This window comes from Leopardus geoffroyi, chromosome B4 (genome assembly GCF_018350155.1).
Source record: "Leopardus geoffroyi isolate Oge1 chromosome B4, O.geoffroyi_Oge1_pat1.0, whole genome shotgun sequence".
NCBI lineage: Eukaryota > Metazoa > Chordata > Mammalia > Carnivora > Felidae > Leopardus > Leopardus geoffroyi.
The window spans coordinates 78309937-78329542 of NC_059341.1; the positions used below are offsets into that span (position 1 = coordinate 78309937).

At 48.0% G+C, this 19606-nt stretch overlaps 1 protein-coding gene across 7 annotated transcripts in view; it reads right to left on the reverse strand.

The window, feature by feature from the left end:
• Nucleotides 1–19228, reverse strand: part of POU6F1 (POU class 6 homeobox 1) — a 32389-nt gene extending 13161 nt beyond the window's left edge. The window contains exons 1-6 of one of the 7 annotated variants that reach the window (XM_045465692.1): nt 18930–19227; nt 15009–15061; nt 14542–14781; nt 12694–12773; nt 6220–6311; nt 3688–3883 (exon numbers count right to left, since the gene is read on the reverse strand). In XM_045465692.1, the coding sequence (XP_045321648.1) occupies nt 3688–3883; nt 6220–6267 (244 nt within the window). In that variant the 5' untranslated portion in view covers nt 6268–6311; nt 12694–12773; nt 14542–14781; nt 15009–15061; nt 18930–19227. Of the gene's footprint in view, nt 1–3687; nt 3884–6219; nt 6312–8869; nt 9191–12693; nt 12774–14541; nt 14782–15008; nt 15062–18929 lie in introns of those variants that run through there. The other 6 variants (XM_045465696.1, XM_045465690.1, XM_045465693.1 and 3 more) reach the window with 6 other exon arrangements.
• Nucleotides 19229–19606: the final 378 nt, after the last annotated feature.

Here is a 19606-nt window from a genome sequence, read left to right on the forward strand (position 1 = left end):
ACTTCTTTCCTGGGAAAGGGTGCTTTTCACCCAGCTGATAGCTTCCTCTTGCTACCTTGATTTAGTCCGGTATTGGAGAACCCCACCAGGAAACCTCTTCAAAGCCACACAACAATGAGGAGAAGGGTTATTATTTAATACACAGTAAAACTTGAAAAGGAATCTAATATTGGGTGATGGACGTTAGACCAGATTGGTGGCCTCTTAATATTGGCTGGGTGTAGATTTCCAGGCCCTAATCTAAACCTACTGAATTGGATGTCTGGGAATGGAGGTCAGTAAACTCTCCTCTCTCTCTTTTTCCTTTTAAACCCACTTGTGATACATCATGCAGCCAGAGGAGGAACCACGGAATTAGACAGCCTTTCCACCTTGCATTCCGAGCCCACATTTTCATCTGGAAAGGCAGTAACCTAACTCGGGACTATAAAGTTCACAGTATATAATGAAAAAAAAAAATCCAACTCTTTAAGGAATCAAAGAGAAAACAGGCAACAACAAAAGTCTTCTAAAATACAAACAGAAAATAAAACGGCAGGTTTATGTCCACTGTGGAGGGGAAATACAGTTCTAGCTACTGAAAAAAATAATCAGAAACATCACGATACTCTGAACCCACAAAAACTTAAAAAATATTTTGCTTGACAAAATGTTATGAAATATAAAAAAAAAAAAGCAAAGTGGGAAAATGGGAATGTGATAAACATGAATGAGAAAAGCTTATCATCTAAAGAAACGAAATGTTCATTTTATTAGGATTTATTTTCAAAGTAGGACTAAGGGTCCAAGGGTTTGCATACATTTAGGGCTTTTATCACTTCCTGCTAGACTGCTTTTCAGAAAGACTGAACCAATTCACAGAACCATCAATAATGTGCCCATTTCTCCACAGTGCCACCCAACCTAGGTTTTATCCCTGTTTATTTATTTTTCTGGCTTAACAGCCATGTGGTACCTTGTAGCCAATTACTGGTCCTCTCATTGATAGATTTTGTACTTTTCCAGGTGATAACTTCCTCCTAGGTACACAACTGATTTATTTTCGAAAGGAATTTGAGGGGCGCCTGGGTGGCTCAGCCGGTTAGGCGTCCAACTCTTGATTTAGGCTCACGTCATGATCTCACGGTATGTGGGTTTGAGCCCCACCTCCGGTTCTGCATTGATAGCACAGAGCCTGCTTGGGCTTCTCGCGCTCACTCTTGCCCTCTTTCTGTCCCTCCCCCGCTCTCCCTCAAAAAATTAATTAATTTTTTTTTTAATTTTTTTAACATTTATTTTTGAGACAGAGAGAGACAGAGCATGAACGGGGGAGGGTCAGAGAGAGGGAGACACAGAATCTGAAACAGGCTCCAGGCTCTGAGCTGTCAGCACAGAGCCCGATGTGGGACTCGAACTCACGGACCGTGAGATCATGACCTGAGCCGAAGTCGGACGCTTAACCGACTGAGCCACCCAGGCGCCCCAAAAAATTAATTAATTTTTTAAAAAAGGAGTTTGAGGGGTGCCTGGGTGGCTCGGTCGGTTGAGCGTCCGACTTCCGCTCAGGTCATGATCTCTCAGTTTGTGAGTTTGAGCCCCGCATCGGGCTCTGTGCTGACAGCTCAGAGCCTGGAACCTGCTTCGGATTCTGGGTCTCCCCCTCTCTGCCCCTCCCTCACTCAGGCTCGGTCTCTCTCTGTCTCTCAATAATAAATAGACGTCAAAAAATTTTTTAATAAAAAAATTTTAAAAATACACACATGGACAAGGACGGGGTAGTAATTTAGAGTGATATAAATCACTAGATGTTTCTCATCCTGAAAGTTTCCCATTACTTAGTTTCATTTTAAGAGGAAACTGGTTTTTTGTTTTTTTGGTTTTTTTTTACTTTTTTAATGTTGATTCATTTTTGAGAGAGAGACAGAGCATAAGTGGGGGAGAACAGAGAGAGAGGATGACACAGAATCTGAAGCAGCCTCCAGGCTCTGAGCTGTCAGCACAGAGCCCAACGTGGGGCTCGAACTCACGAGCAGTGAGATCATAACCCGAGCTGAAGTCGTATGCTTAACCGACTGAGCCACCCAGGCGCCCAAGAGGAAACTCTTCTTAGCCTCTGCTCTGCAATAGCATTATCAAGAAAGGTTCCATCAAGGCCACAGTCTAAGTTGGCGGCTTCTTAGGAGGTACCATCAAAATACCTTCCTTACCTACCCGATGATCACTAAAATGCCTTTACAGAGAAAAGGACTTTCGTGAAGAGGCTTAAATGTACAAACCCCTGGAAGAAGATGCACAGTACCATAAACACTGATGCTAAGGTATAAATAGTTGACTTAGCATCCATTTCCGAGAGCAGGTTTGAACAAGAAACAGAATTAAGGCACCAGACGAAATGAGATATGGAAGATGGTTAAAAGAATAAGAAGGGAAATTGCCAACCCTGTGGGTAAACCTGGGAAATCTCCTGAATTTTCTGGAAAAGGGCCCCATCCCCACCATGGAAAAGGAGTGGGAAGATCGGTCAAACGTAGAATCCTGGTCTTTGCTGCCTGCTCTCTAGGGCGCTGCCCTGTGGAGCACGTGACACCCCACCCTGGTCTCAACATGGAGCAGAGCATTTCCAGGCTAGGGGAAAACGGTCAAGCCTCTTGCAGTTCCTTTGTTCAAAAGGAGAAAAAATAACCTAGGTCACTAGGGTGCCAACTGAATCTGCGTGCTGATTTGCAGGCAGAGTGAGGGATGTGAGGTCTCACGGTTTTCTTATTATGGAGTTGCTATTTCCCTAAATATTTCCCTGTCTGTTCTCATTTGCTCTCTTCTTGGCTCCTCTTCTTGGCCCACCCCCACCAGCCCAGATCTCCAATCCGGGGAAGGGAAGATAAGCAGAAGGCTAGGGGAGATGAATCGTGGAGTTCTGGGGGTACTAACTGGGGATCCCCAGGTTTCCAGCAAAAGACGTCTACTCTGAAAGGTGTCAATGAGGGAAGTCCATGAAAGGGTGCCCCACAACCAGACAGCCATGCCTGGCACCTCAGTCCCAGCCTCTAGAACAGCCCTGGCTGTCTCGCAGCTATACTGCAGGGTAATTAGGAGAGATGGTGTGGGTGGATCGTCCCTACCCATTCCCCTTACAGGGGAATCAAGTTCTTGCCCAAAAGTCGTTTTTGGAGACAGCATGAATAAGACACCAGGCTTGACTCACACCAGCCCAGCTAGGAGTAAGGAGCTGGGATTCTGCAAGGTCCTACCTAACCTACATCTTTAGTGTGGGGTAGGTAACATGCCCTCCTATCCCCAGCCGCTGGAACCTCCCAGATTCACCACAGAAGGTACTGGGTTAGAAAGGCTGTCGGGATCCTGAAGGTCTAGTCCTTTCTGCACTCGGCCTTTCTGGCTTGGACGTACAGCCCTCTCGGAGGTTAATTCGATCCCCTCAACTGAGCCCAGCTGCTCTCCTCCCACCTCACCCGGACCCATCCCAGTTTACATGCGGAAGTGAATGAAACCAGAACTCAAGTTCCAGGGACATGGAGGGCAGGACGGCCCAAGCAGCTGAACAGAAGTACAGCTGTGGCCAGAGGTCGTCCAGTGGACCGGAAGACAAGACCCCGAGGCCACCCTGGCCCTAGGGACTCACGCTGGCTCTCCAAGGAGCCAGAAAGAGGGACTCGGGTGGACCAATGCCAAATGGGAGCAATGGCCTCGTACCAGTTGCCTCTGCAGAGGAGTCTGGGTTGTCTGGCCCAGCTTCACCAGCGGGTTCACTGGCTTCGGCCGGGCCTCTGCTCTGGGAGCCCTCGGCAGCGACACCCTCCAGTCCTTTGCCCTCCTCCTCAGCAGAGATCTGGGCATCCACTCCAACTTCCAGCACGCGGATGGTCTCGTGGCCTGACATCACGATGACCTGAAAACAGAGGACAGGGGACATTGCTGGTGGGGAGTGGCCAGTAGGCTTCTGGCTGGGGGAGAGAGGGGAGGGCACTTGGAGATGCAGACCGCTTGCCTGAGGGCTGTGTGCTGTGACAATTCCACAGCCTGGGGCAGGCTGCAGCTCCCCGATCCCAGGAAAGAAACTGGGGCCTGGTGACACGGGAAGGGCTTGACACACGCTAGTAAAAGCCCCACAGAGCCAAACCACTTGGAGATATTTCTGTTTGCTCCCCGTCCTGGACTCAGTTCAGGGAGTGGTTAAGTGGCCTATCCCACAGCCCTGCAAGGGCGTCCTCTTAGCTGCTAGGATACTGGAGGCCCCTAACTAACACAGCATCCAGCCTTAGGCTGGGCTAAGAAGCAGATCCCTCTTCACTTCTCTTGAAACCTTACAGGAGTTTCCTCAAAGACAAAGGGATGGACATGAATGCTCCACAATGCTGAGTAACTTTTTAGGCTCATGATTCCAAAACTCTGGGGTACAGGCCAAGGTTTCCAGGCAAGCTAACTTCCTGAAATGCAGGTCAGGAATACTGTGGAAGCAGCCACTGGCCCCACCTCCCAAGACTGAAGCCCCACCTCTCCAACTGGAGCCCCACCTCCCAAGACTGAAGCCCCACCTCTCCGGACTGGAGCCCCACCTCCCAAGACTAAAGCCCCACCTCTCTGGACTGGAGCCCCACCTCTCCGACTGGAGCCCCACCTCCCAAGACTGAAGCCCCACCTCTCCGGACTGGAGCCCCACCTCCCAAGACTAAAGCCCCACCTCTCTGGACTGGAGCCCCACCTCTCCGACTGGAGCCCCACCTCCCAAGACTAAAGCCCCACCTCTCTGGACTGGAGCCCCACCTCCCAAGACTGAAGCCCCACTTCTCCGGACTGGAGCCCCACCTCCCCAGACTGGAGCCTTGCACCCTGTGGAGCGGTGGGGCCAGCCCTGCCATCTGCAGGCATGCTCCGACCTCGAGGGGGCCTTCCATGTCCTCAGAACTCTTGGTCTTCTTCCCCTGCTCAAACAGCCAGCCCTCAGCTCTTCACCTCCAGCACTGGCATGCTTTGAATTAGACCAATCAAGAATCAGGGACACGCTGTATGTTCAAAATTTGTGTCGAGCCTCCCCTGCACTTGGCCTGTACCCGAAGGCACTCCCACAACACAGTCCTCAAAATTGAACCCAGCCAGAGATTGCTGGAAAAAGTGACAATGTGACCTCTCAGGGGAGTATGAGTGAAATACACCTCCAAAAGCAGTTCCTTTTCTGATTTAAATTTGATACGAGGGACTTCAGTCCAATTACCTTTTAAGAAATGTTAACCTTTTTTTTTTTTCCTTTAAAAAATTATGTAATGAAAGTTCACTGCAAAAAATTATAAAATATATTTAGGAAAAAATAGAGTAAATTACCTGATGTCCAAATCTTTTCCTTATGTAAACTTATACATATTTGTATATATATTTAAACCTTTTATTATTTTTTTAAGTAAACTCTACCCCCAATGTGGGGCTTGAACTCATGACCCTGATATCAAGTGTCACATGCTCTACTAAGTCAGCTAGGCATCCCATACAATTTTTTATATTTTAATTTCACTTCTTTTTTAAGTTTATTTATTTTGAGAGAGAGAGAGAGAGAGAGAGCATGAATAGGGTAGGGGCTGAGAGAGAGAGGGAGAGAGAGAAACCGAAGCAGGCTCTGCACTGTCAGCACAGAGCCCAACAAGGGGCTTGATCTCATGAACTTCGAGATCATGACCTGAACCAGAACCAAGAGTCAACTGCTGAACCGACTAAGCCACTCAGGTGCCCCTAAGCTGTGACTTTAAAAAGTGAAATTAAGGGGTGCCTGGGTGGCTTAGTCGGTTAAGTATCTGACTCTTGATTTCAGGTCAGGTCATGATCTCGTGGTTTGTGAGTTCGAGCCCCAAGTCAGGGTCTGTGCTGATGGCGTGGAGCCTGCTTGGGATTCATTCTCTCTCTCTCTCTCTCTCTCTCTCTCTCGCTCTCTCTCTCTCTCTCTCTGCCCCTCCCTTGCTTGGGCATGCACGCACATGCACCTCTGTTCTCTCTCTCTCTCTAAAAATAAATAAAATAAACTTAAAATAAATAAATAAATAAATAAGAAAATCACAGCTTAAATCTCCGATCTCAGCCCCTGAGAAATCCTAGCTGGTAACTGCATCTGGATGGGTGAAGTCGGCATGAATTTTGGTTAAGAAACAGATACTGACAGGCTCTGTGGAGTGTTCCTCCTGGCCACGCCCCAGGGTCCATCACCCTCACTCCCCCACCTCGTCCTGCCCCAGAACATACCTGCTCATTGACGGTCAGTGATGACTCTGGCCCGGCTCCAGGATCCATGGTCACTTAGGGTGGGGTGGGGGCTGGCCCACACCTAGCACAGCCTGTGGGATGACATGGGACGGGAAAAGCAAAGGCTGATGTGACACAGTAATACAATTTCTATACCATCTTGGAGAGTCAGGAGTAGAATGGTAGGAAGGGGAGAAAAATCTAACTTCTCCCAAGTATCTGTACAAGTAAAGGAAACAGGATTCAAAGGACCTGAAAACGGAAGTGTCTTGCTTCCTACAGCACCCCAAGAGATCCTACACTCAGGAAGAACCAGGGTGACAAGAGGAAAGAGAGGGCCAGGCATCCGTCCCTGGGCGTTCCCCAGTCTGCAGGGAGAGAGCAGACCCAGCAGAACCCAAGCTGACTTTGACCCAGACATTCAGAGCCTCCAGAGCCTCAGACACAGGAAAGGAGCACTCTGGCCATCAGAGGGCTTCTCAGGGGAGGAGTCTGAGCAGACTTCCTGGAAGAGATGGTAAAGACCCAAATAAATTGAAACAGTAGTCCCAAACCTGAATGTGCGTGATCACCACTTGGAGCGCTTATTAAAAATGCAGACCCCAGATTCCCCTGAGAGTCTGATTCAGCCGACGGGTCCCACAGAAGCAGCTCTTAAGTGATTCTGTGGCAGTGGCCTAAGGACCATCCTGGCCTTTAACACGGGAGCCAGGACAACATCCCAGATGGTAGAGCAGCCTGCCAAATGCAGGGAGAGGGAGTGGGAGGAGCCCTCGTGAAGAACAGATTCAGACCATAGAGTCGTAAGAAATAAAGGTATAAAGCGGACAAATAGGTTTAGATACTTATACAGAAAAGAAGGCAATTAACATTGACGTTGAGCGCCTATAGGGCTAAGTATTTTTTTTTTTAATTTTTTTTTTCAACGTTTATTTATTTTTGGGACAGAGAGAGACAGAGCATGAACGGGGGAGGGGCAGAGAGACAGGGAGACACAGAATCGGAAACAGGCTCCAGGCTCTGAGCCATCAGCCCAGAGCCCGACGCGGGGCTCAAACTCACGGACTGCGAGATCGTGACCTGGCTGAAGTCGGACGCTCAACCGACTGCGCCACCCAGGCGACCCTAGGGCTAAGTATTTCTATAACACTTACTCAAGCTCATTACTCATGCCCGCTGGGGGATGGGAGAATTACCACCACCACGGTCCAGATGAGGGACCTAAGCTCAGAGAAATGCGCTAGCTTCCCCCTCTTTCGCCTTCCTCCTCCTCTTTCAACCCTGGGTTGGCTGACAGGTTCTCCTTCTTCGGTTACTTTATCGATTGAGGTAAAATCCACGTAACATAAAATTCACCATTTTAACCATTTTAAAGCGCAAAACTCCGCGGAATTGAATGCATTTATAATGTTGTGCAACCACCGCCACTGTTTAGTTCCAGAACATTTTCATCATCCCCAAAGGGAACCCCATACCCATTAGCAATTCCTCCCTTTCTCTGCCACCACCGGCCCCTGGCAGCCACCAGTCGGCCTTTTCTCTATGGATGTGTCTATTCTCCATATTTCATAAAAACGGATGCATACAGTAAGTGGCCTTTGTGTCTGGCTTCTTTTAGCAAAAACGTTGTCAAGGCACGTATCAGGACTTTGATCCTTTTTATAGCTATGGAATAACAGATAATATCGGGTGGGCTTTCTCTCTGGGGAGGGCTGAGAGAGAGGCAAACTGAGGTTCCATTTCCAAGATGGAAAGCTCATCACGCTCAGCTGTGACTCGACCAGCCCTCCACAGGTGTGTGCCAATCCACCACCTCCCCACACAAGCGGTTCAAGAAAAAACCCTGTATGGGGCGCCTGGGTGGCTCAGTCAGTTAAGCATTCAACTTGGGCTCAGGTCATGATCTCACGGTTGGTGGGTTCGAGCCCCATGTTGGGCTCTGTGCTGACAGCTCGGAGCCCAGAGCCTGTTTCAGACTCTGTGTCTCCCTCTCTCTCTGCCCCTCCCCCACTCACACTCTGTCTCCCTCTGTCTCAAAAATAAACATTAAAAAAAAAATAGATGGGGTGCCTGGGTGGCTCAGTCGGTTAAGCGTCCGACTTCGGCTCAGGTCATGATCTTTCGGTCTGTGAGTTCAAGCCCCGCATCGGGCTCTGTGCTGACAGCTCAGAGCCTGGAGCCTGTTTCAGATTCTGTGTCTCCCTCTCTCTGCCCCTCCCCTGCTCATGCTCTGTCTCTCCCTGTCTCAAAAATAAAGAAAACGTTAAAAAAAATTTTTTTAATAAAAATAAAAAACGTTGTAAGTGCAACACTTAGACAATGACTGAGGAACGGAAGATTTTCATGTAATCCCTGTTACAGCATGGTAAAATACCTCAAAGCAGAGAATGAAGAAAACTATCGAACCTTTTCCAAGAAACCGGCATCTTCTCCAGAAGAAAACTGTTTGGAATCTCAGAACTCTTTTTTTTTTTGAAGGTTACTTATTTATTTATTAATCTCTACGCCCAACACAGGGCTTGAACGCATGACCTCAAGACCAAGAGTCACGCGCACTTCTGACGGAGCCCGCCAGGTGGCCCTGGAACTTTTGAGACCATTTTAAACACACAGATGGTAAAGCTGAAGGAAGGAAGCATTTGGAAAATACCTTCAAGAATTATCAGCGCATGTGAATCTAATGACTTGATACTGTGTCGTGCAATGGTCTTCAAAAAACGATTTGGCGAATGAGAATTCCCAAACGAGGATCTGGGGGATGAAACTAGCAGAACGTATAGATCAAAGAATGATTTGTGTTAGTTACCCTTGTCTGAAAAAGAGGCGGAGAAGCCTGTAGTCAGTTGCTGTACGAGGTGCAGTCAGCTGCATCTGAGAACAAGACTCAGCCTTGCTCAGCTGATAGACCATCATGGGTTAGAGGACCAATTGCTACACTGTAACAGAAATGAAGAACTGGGGCACCTGGGTGGCTCAGCCGGTTAAGCTTCTGACTCTTGGGTTCACGGGTTTGAGCCCAGCATTGGTCTCTGCACTGGCAGTGCAGAGCCTGCTTGTGATTTTCTCTCTCTCTCTCTCTGCCCCTACGCTGCTTGTTCTCTTTCTCTCAACATAAATAAATAAACTTAATTTTTTAAAAAAGCATCTGACTCTTGATCTCGGCTCAGGTCATGATCTCACAGTTCATGAGTTCAAGCCCCAAGTCCGGCTCTGTGCTGACAGTGGGATGCCTGCTTAGGATTCTCTCTCTCTCTCTCTCTCTCTCTCTGTGCCCCTCCCCTGCTTGTGCTCTCTGTGTCTCTCTTTCTCTCAAAATAAATAAACTTTAAAAAAAAAAATGAAGAACTTACAGGTGTTTAATTCATGTTTTCTCTAGACTATCTTTGAAAATGATAAAATACTTAAAAGATACACATTTTTTGATACACACTTTAAAGGGAAGATATAAGCCATTAGGGCTTAGAGAACAGTATTCTGATGAACATCAATTTATATAAATGTTATATAAATATAAACTAAATTATACAATGAAATTTATAGATACAATTTATATGTTATATAAATATAAACTAAATATATATATACAATTATACAAATTATATAAATTGTATATATATATACAATTTATATAAATGTTATATAAATATAAACTAAATTATACAATGAAAATTTATGTTTTTGGATAAATTTGCCAAAGAAAACTTGACATTTATTTTTTTTTATTTTTTTTTTTAATGTTTTATTTTATTTTTGGGACAGAGAGAGACAGAGCATGAACGGGGGAGGGGCAGAGAGAGAGGGAGACACAGAATCGGAAGCAGGCTCCAGGCTCTGAGCCATCAGCCCAGAGCCCGACGCGGGGCTCGAACTCGCGGACCGCGAGATCCTGACCTGAGCTGAAGTCGGCCGCTTAACCGACTGCGCCACCCAGGCGCCCCGAAAACTTGACATTTAAAGAAATGTGGAAAAAAAAGTAATCATGATTAAAAAATCATTTGGAGGGGCGCCTGGGTGGCACACTCGGTTAAGCGGCCGACTTCAGCTCAGGTCAGGATCTCGCGGTCCGCGAGTTCGAGCCCCGCGTCGGGCTCTGGGCTGATGGCTCAGAGCCTGGAGCCTGCTTCCGATTCTGTGTCTCCCTCTCTCTCTGCCCCTCCCCCGTTCATGCTCTGTCTCTCTCTGTCCCAAAAATAAATAAACGTTGAAAAAAAAATTTTTTTAAAAATCATTTGGACAATTCTGGAATTTTGTTTTCATTTTATTGTTTTTTCACTGTGGTAAAAAAATTTTATTTGAAGGGGTGCCCTGCTGACTCAATTGGTGGAGCATGCGACTTTTAATCTCAGCGTTGTGAGTTCAAGTCCCATGCTGGGTGTAGACACTACTTAAAAATAAAATCTTAAGAAAGTATTTGTTTTAAATGTTTTTTTTTTTTTTTTTTTTTTTTTTTTTAAGTCCAACCTGGTGAACTTCTAAACCTAAACTGCTCTAAAAATGCCTGCCTTTCTCCTAATTTTATGACCCTTGTTTCCATTCATTTACCACATATTTCCATCTGGATGGTCTAGTAGGTAATTAAACTCGTAGGTCTTGAAAAAAAAATCCATTGTATGGATATACCACATTTTGTCTCTCCATTCCTCGGCTGATAGATGTTTGGGTTGTTTCTCCCTTTTGACCATGTGAATAGTGCTTCAATGAATTTTTGTGTACAAGTTTTTGTTTGAATATTTGTTTTCAGCTCTTTGGAATATATGCCTAAGAGTGTTGTTGCTGGCTCACCTAAGAGGCTTTAGGGTCTTCACCCTTTGGTAGAATGTTCCCTGGCCAAAGAGGCAAGGAGAACCATGAGGTTCCCTCTCTCCATTTCCTTCCCTAACCACCTACAGTAGGAATGAAAGTGAGGGCAAGAAATTCAAGACACCTAGCAATTTGAAAAAAGAGGAAATGAGGCCTCTCTTTTTATTTTATTTATTTATTTATTTATTTTTTAATTTTTTTTTTTTCAACGTTTACTTATTTTTGGGACAGAGAGAGACAGAGCATGAATGGGGGAGGGGCAGAGAGAGAGGGAGACACAGAATCGGAAACAGGCTCCAGGCTCTGAGCCATCAGCCCAGAGCCTGATGCGAGGCTCGAACTCACGGACCGCGAGATCGTGACCTGGCTGAAGTCGGACGCTTAACCGACTGCGCCACCCAGGCGCCCCGAGGCCTCTCTTTTTAGGTACAAGGGGGTACAGGAGGGGCAGAGGAATTTGCTGGAAGAGCTAGTAGGCATCTTCCAACCTCACTGGGACTCTAGTCTCATTCCTGGGTGATGTCCTCCTCCAGATTTTGTACATGGGAGCCTTCTATGAGTTTTGCCAAGAACTTGACAATTTACCACCACTTCTGGATGGGAATGGGATGAGCCATGAAATTTGTTACATAAAGAAGTCTGGGGCACTTGGGTGGCTCAGTCGGTTAAGCGTCCGACTCTTGACCTCAGCTTAGGTCATGATCTCATGGTTCATGGGTTTGAGCCTCGAGTTGGGCTCTACACTGACAGTGCAGAGGCTGCTGGGGATTCTCGCTCTTCCCCCAAAAATAAATAAATAAACTTAAAAAAAGAATGTCAATTAGCAAGTCATTTGCAAATTCAAATAAAAGGCAGACACCAAACTGAGAAGAAAGGTATGCAAGGTAAATCTGGGTCCACTATAGCTTGATATGTACATTTCATGGAGGAAGAATTTCCCAATCCCAAAGGCCTTTAGGTGGGAGGCATTGGTAGTCAGTCATTGTGGGGCAAGGGGCATCTGCTCAAGAGGGGCTCAAAGTCTGCTCATAGTCTTGTTGTGGTCACTGGCTCCTTTCGGCCAACAATGGCCACTCACGGGGAGTTGTTAGGTAACTATCCACTTTTGTGGCTGTGTTATTAGGGAGATTCAAGTAGTAGAGAAGGCTCAGGTGATTCTAAGACCCCTTCTGCCCTTGAGATTCTATGAGCTTATGTGGGGTGGGCCTGGTTTCTCAATGTCTAGTCTTTTGTGTCAAGGGCAAAGTCAGTCCTGGCTCAGAGCCTCTGGCCACACACAGGTCCACTCTAACCCACCAACCAGGCTTCAGCACACCAGAAATACAGGCAGAACAGAGACAAAGGCCTCCCTCATTTCAGACCCTAGAACACACTTGGCTTTAGTCTTGGCCTTACATGACTCCTTAGCCTTGGCTCTACAGGACGCCTATCAGAGATATGCATGGGACACAAACACATCGCTGAGAAGCAGACACTCAGCATTTTGACTCTGAGCTGTGTCCTGTGTGTTCCCCTAGTTCAGCATCTGTGCAGAGTTACTCCTGGACCTAGCCCCACCCCCTTGCCAGGAACTTTCCACATTCCTCAAGCCTTAGGCTGTGGCTTGGTCTCACTGACCAGACCGCCATCTTTAGTTTGCTTTTTGACCAGTTCCCTAATGACTGGGGTACATACATTTGAATGGCCTCCTTTGAGCTCATGATGCCATGCAGGGTCCATAGCCTGACAGCCAGGGAGGAGAGATGATCCACAGTCTGTTTTAAGAGAAGGGACTCCTGTGATCACTTTGGCAGTAGAACACTACATACACAGATCACGGCAGAGCTGCTCTGGGTAAAGCTGGGACGGGAGCCAGCGCCCACCCAGAGCCTCCTCCTTTGTCTTCTTTCTCCAGTGACTGGTGTGAAAAACACCTGAATCAAACCTGGCAAAGCACCACGGCTGCTTACCAGATGGCTCATTTATCCCTCACTTTCCTGTGCTAACATCTAAAAACACAGGTAGCCTCGGGGAGAGAATGAACTGTGTGTGCTCAAGCATTTGCTCACAATCCGAAAATCCAGAGCTCCGGGACCATCAAGGAGTTCCCGGGGAGGGGAATGAGTTAGGGGGCCGGGTTCTATGTATCATTCTCCTTTGGCAACTGCTCTGGGCTCGCTTAGGGCAACATTCTAAGACACCGGGGAGGAGCGTTAGGAAATCTCAGACAAATCCGAACCCCCCTGAGTAGCCGGAGATCCTATTGGGAAAAATTCTGAAATGTTTCATCCCTTATTTATTCAACAAATATTTCAGTGGCTACTATGTGCTGGGTGTTGGGGCTACAACGAGGGAAAAAAGCATTTGCCAGCTTTGTTGAGAAGCCTTCAGTCTGACGTGGGAGTCAAGGAAATAAAAAGATAACTACGTTACAGTATGTTTAAATGTCACGGTGGATAAATACAAGGTAGTAGAGGGTCCACAGAAGGGATACAGTGTGGTCCTTTTCCCCTTGTTCCACGAGAGCGTGTGTTTCAGACACGAAATTTTATGTATGAAGATGGGGTGCCTGGGTGGCTCAGTCTGCTGAGTGGCCGACTCTTGATATCGGCTCAGGTCATGATCTTGTGGTCACGGGATCGAGCCCCATGTCGGGGACCCCCTCCAACCCCCCAACCCCCTCTCCTCCACTGGGCATGGAGCCTGCTTAAGATTCTCTCCCTCTGCCCCCTCCCCCACTAGTGCTCTCTCTCTCTCTCTCTCTCTCTCTCTCTCAAAAATAAACTTGAAAAAAAAAATCTTACACCATATAGAGGAAAATGGAAGTTCTTATATGGGGTTCAGACTTTTAATTCAGACGCATTTCTGTGTTTTGTTGTTGTTGCTGTCATTGTTGTTTTAGAGAGAGAGAGAGAGAGAGTGTGTGCGTGCATGTGAATCTTAAGCAGGCTCCACGCTGAGTAGGGAGGCTGACATGGGGCTTGATCCCATGACCGTCAGATCATTGTCTGAGCTGAAATCAAGAGTCAGATGCCTCACCAAGTGAGCCACCCAGGCGCCCCTTCATTTCTGTGGGTTTAATCCCTCCCTTAACACTTAATGTGGTTGAGGTTCCCAAGGTGTAAAATGCCTTCTCATTATCCAGTCATTCGGAGGGGCAGGATACGCTGCGTGAAGTTACTGGACTCTGAGGAATGGTCGATTAAGCTGAAATTAGTTTTATGTATTCAATGGAAAGAAAGTCACATTTGTTGTGACACAGGGCGCCTGGGTGGCTCAGTTGGTTAAGCATCCAACTCTTGATTTCGGCTCACGTCGTGATCTCACGGTTCATGGGATCGAGCCTTGAGTCCAGCCCCGTGCTGACAGCACAGACCTTGGGATTCTCTCTCTCCTTCTCCCTCTGACCCTCTCCCACTCACTCTCTCTCTCTCTCAAAATAAGCAAATAAACTTAAAAAAATGTTTTGACATAATTTCCTCAGGCTAGGTTGTTTGTGGGCATTCTACACTGCTTTTATGTTTCAGCTGTATACCCACTTACCTCTTGCAAAGCTGCCATTCAAAAAGGCCACAATGACAGGAAGCAGGGGATTGGCAGATTAGCCAAGACTGGTAACTGGGGCCGAGCTGAATGGTGCCATGAACTCCTCGCTTCCTCCCCAGGCGCACTCACTCGGTCACACAAGGACCAAATCTCAATCTCTGGCCGGGACCTCCTCAGGGAACTTCAGCCTCATATATCCAAATGCCTACTGATTGTTCATATCCTCTCATATTCCACCTGTTCAAAACCAAACTCTAGATTTCCACCTCAAACCTGTTCCACCTGCATGCAGCCTTCCCCACGCCAGCCAATGGGCAACTACCTCGTTCCACAGATGCTCAGGCCAAAAACCTTGCCATCATCCTTGCCTTCTCTCTTACTGGTCACATTCACTCCTTCACCGAATCCCATTGGCTCTCCCTTCCAATATGGGTTGGGTTCACAATCTCAGCCTTGATATTTACTAGCTGTGGGCCTCAGGACAAATGGTTTAACTTTTGTGCCTCAGTTTCTTCATCTGAAAAAAAAAATGAGAGAAACAGCACCTACTTCATAGGGTTATAGTGAGGACTGAATAAATGAACGCGTGTAAAAAGTTTAGGTCGATGCCTGGCACATAGTAAGGGCTCAGAAAATGGTAGTTATTATAAAAATTTACATATATTATCTCATGCCACTTTAGTGTAGCAGTTGAGAGCCTAGATTCACCTCTCAGTTTTAAGAGTTCTTCACTGGGGTGCCTGGGTGGCGCAGTCGGTTAAGCGTCCGACTTCAGCCAGGTCACGATCTTGCGGTCCGTGAGTTCGAGCCCCGCGTCAGGCTCTGGGCTGATGGCTCAGAGCCTGGAGCCTGTTTCAGATTCTGTGTCTCCCTCTCTCTCTGCCCCTCCCCCGTTCATGCTCTGTCTCTCTCTGTCCCAAAAATAAATAAACGTTGAAAAAAAATAAATAAATAAGAGTTCTTCACTGTGATGGGGCGCCCGGGTGGCTCAGTCGGTTAAGCGTCGAATTTTGGTTTTGGCTCAGGTCATGATCTCATGGCTTCAGGGGTTTGAGCCCCGCATCGGGCTCTGCGCTGACAGTGTGGAGCCTGTTTGGGATTCTCTCTCTTCCTCTCGCTCTCTGCCCCTCCCCCACTTGCACTGTCTCTGTCTCTCTCGAAACAAATTTAAAAAAAAATTATAAAAGATTTCTTCACTGTGAGAACCTTGGACAAGGACCTAACCTCTCTGTGCCTCAGTTACCATATTTGAAACAGGGCTAGGGTTGTAGTAAATTGCAAAAGGGTTCAATATATATTAACTATTATTATTCAATTCTGACGCCAGCCCCCCCCCCCCCCACCAGTCCATAGAGCAAATATACACCGAAGCCTGACCAATTGTGTGACCTTCCACAGAGGGGCAGGTTACTTCTCTGTTTTCTCAGGGATAAATAATAAGAGACCTCACCTTGGACTTACTGTGTAAAACACTAAGAACAGTTAGCTATTATTGCTCTCACTTTTACAGATAGAAAGTTGAGGGTTAAAGAGAAGTAAGCATATAGGCTTTGGGAGGAAACCTAGACTCAAATCCCAGCTTGGCCGTGAAATAGCTGTGTGATCTTGGACAACTGACTTACTCTCTCTGAAACTCAAGTTCCTTATCTTTAACATGGTGATTAAATGGAAAGACCTTATGGGGGTTGTTATAACGGTGATATGAGATCACGTAAGTAAAATGCTTAGCGTGGTGCTCTTATTACGATTCTCGGTTTTATCGACAGGGAAATGGAGATAGAGAAAAGTCCGGTGATTTGCCCAAGGGCACAGGAAAGTCCATGGAAGGTTCGAAATTGAAGTCAGTGTCCACCTGCCCCAGATCCCTATCCTCCTAACACAATACCAAGCCTCCTCTCCGGAAATGGAAAGGGCCTGTTCTGGCCCCAAAGGATCAGGACACATAGGAAAATGGAAGCTCTCAGTTCTTCTCCAGAGCCACGCCCCCCTCCCCCCCCCCCCCCCACAATGTCATAAGCAGAGATAAATGGCTTGGCAAGCCATTGGTAAACCAGCTAGGTATACACATGGGCCAGAAGAAAGGGAAGAGTAAAAAGATAGGAAAGTAGTGAATGACTTTAATTCCCCCTTTCCAAATTACCATTTATATATAATCTTAGACATATATAAGCCAACAAACAGTAAACCTAGTTTATAAGGACACATTTAGATTTAGTTTCTCCTCCTGTACCCTTATCCTTTGTGCCCAAACGTGATTCATCCTAGGCAGGGTGAAAGGAGGGGGCAAATGAAATGTGAAAAATAAAAAGTAGCTATATTCCCCCACCAGACTGTAAGCTCCAAGACCTGTCCACTTATTAACATACCCCAGTGCCTAGTACAATACCTCATACATAACAGGGGTCAATGACTATAAGCCAAAAACATAAACTAAGAAATCAGGTCATATCATTTGGCTTCCTCATATTTCCTTCTCCCTCAAAACACAGATCCTATTTCAAATTTTTTTTGCCCCCATTTGCAGTACTAGGACTACTTAAAAATGATTTCAAAGAAGTAGCAACAGGGGCACCTGCGTGGCTCAGTCGGTTAAGCAGCAGCCTTCGCCTCAGGTCATGACCTCGCGGTTCATGGGTTCGAGCCCCACATTGGGCTCTCTGCTGTCTCGCTTCAGATCCTCTGTCCCCCTTTCTCTCTGCCCCTTCCCCGCTTGTTCTCTCTCTCTCTTTCAAAAATAAATAAAAATTAAAAAAAAAAAAGAGGGAAGTAGCAATAAGTTCTGGAGAACCCTGACCACACCAACTCTTTCCTACTGTGGCAATCCAGTTTCCCTCCCATTCCCTCTGTGGCCTCACTGACCCACCTTTTGACACAGAAAGAGCTTGGGGCTTAAAGGCAGAAGACCCAGGTTGAGCACTGCTTCTCCTCAAGTAATCTCTCTAAGCCTCAGTTTTCTTATCTGTAAAATGGGGCTAAATTACAGTACCCACCTCACGGGTCATTGTAAGGATTAAACTGATAACACTTAGGTAAGGCATTTAGAACAGGGCCTGGCACACAGCCAACACTATGTAACTGTTTGTGAATATTATTTTTATTTTTCATCGAAGTAAAGCACGATATAAAAATGTTTTCAATTGCAAAGTGTTAAAAAATGTAAAAGATTACTATTATGATTTTATAGCCAGCAAACTGAAATGAAAACTCCATGACAAAGTCAATTCTGTCTGTACTGTTCAGAACTTGGCACATACCGGGTATTTTTGTTGGACCAATAAACTAAATGAAGTTCTATGGCACATATGCAAAACAACAACAACAAACCAGGTCACAGAAATATCACCCTGAGCACCAGGACTTCAATCAAAAGGGGATGTATGGAATTATTCCTCATTAGGCCCTGCTCATCGATGTTGGCTGCCTTAAAATACCAAGATAAGGAGAGGAGGGATAGATGTCTATGAACAATTGAAGATCAACCTCTACTTTTGGAACAAGGAATCAGGAAAAGTAGATGAGGCTCAAATCTTTGCAAAGAACTTCTTTTCGTTTGCCCAGAAAGGCTTCTTGACAGTGTTTTATTTCTCCTTGCCCTGCAGCCAAGGCTATTCTGTGGTTTCAGGCTTCCAATTATAGCTGAGTGGGGGATCCCAACGCTAAAGTGGGGATTAGAAGACACCCTGGGGCTCTCTTGGCCTGGGCAGATGAGAATGGCCAGGAAGCACCTAACGGGCCCATTATTATGACTATTTATTAATAATAATATTGTTATTAAATATTTATGAAGCGCTCATGCTCTGCTCGATGGTGACCCTCCCACATTCCCCCACCCTTCCAGCAACGCCTGGGTTCCTAACCCTGAGTCCCACCAGTGTACTGCGGCTGGGGAGAATTATGACAGGTCGCCTAGGCCGTCTCAGTTGACCTTAACCGCCAGGAACCCAGGCGTCCAGGTTCTCCTGCGGGGCAAGAATCGGCTTCTGGTCGCCACCGGGTCTGTGTACGTAACGTCCGCTCTGGTCCGTACCCCACCAGGGCTCCAGGGGCAGAAACGGGGAGGGGCCAGGTCCAAGCACCCCACGGGGTCCACCTGGCGGCCGCCCCCTCCCCTCCCCGGGTCCCCGCCGGCCCACGGGCGGACCAGGGCGCGGCCCCGGGGTCTCCGGCCCCAGGCGGGCGGCCGCGCGCTGTCCCACTCCCGGAGCTCCCCGCCGCCCCGGCCCGGCATCCCGGCACCCCGGCCCCGCGGCATTTTTTCTCTTTATCATAAATATATAAATTATGCTAATTACGGGCATTGCATATTAACCAAACCCGAAACCTCCCCTGCCCGGCCCCCTCCCCGTCCGTGCAAACCCCTCCCCGCCCCGGACCCCGCTACTTACCGGAGCCCGAGCCCGAGCCGCCTCCGCCCCGGGTGCCCGGCGGCCACCGATTACAGATTCATCTCACAGCCCGGGCCAGGGGGCCGGGGCCGGGGCCGGGGCCAGGCGGCCGCCGCCCGCAGACAAAGAAGCCAGTGCGGCTTGGCTGGGCTCGGCTCGGCCCGGGAGCCGGTCGGGACCCGCCGCCGCCCCCGGGCCCCCAGGCCGGGCTGGGCAGAGCCGAAGGGGACTCCGCGGGCTGCGCTGGGCGGAGGGGGGGCGGCCGGGAAGCGGGGTGGGGGAGCTGGGGGGGGGGGCGGGCAGGTATATATATTTTTCTTCTTTTACCCCTTCCACGGCCCCCCCTCTCCCTCCCCCCCCTTTTTTTCCCTCCTTCTGCTACTTGGATTTTTTTAGCTGCTGCGTCATGAGCATAATTTATGCAAAGAGCTTTGCCGCATGCTGCACCGCGCGCGCCAGCCGCCGGGGGCGGCGGGCTGGGCGGGTGGTGGAGGAAGGGAGGGGATCTGGGGAGCGGGGAACGAGGGGTGGGGGTGGGGAGGGCAGCACCCTTAGCCCCTGGCCACGCCAGGAGGCCCCAAGGGCTCCCTTCCTGGACTGGAATGGAGGGTCCGTGGGGCGGGTCACGCAGCCCCCTCGGAGGTGCTGCTCGAGGTGCTTTCATTTTGGAAGGTGCG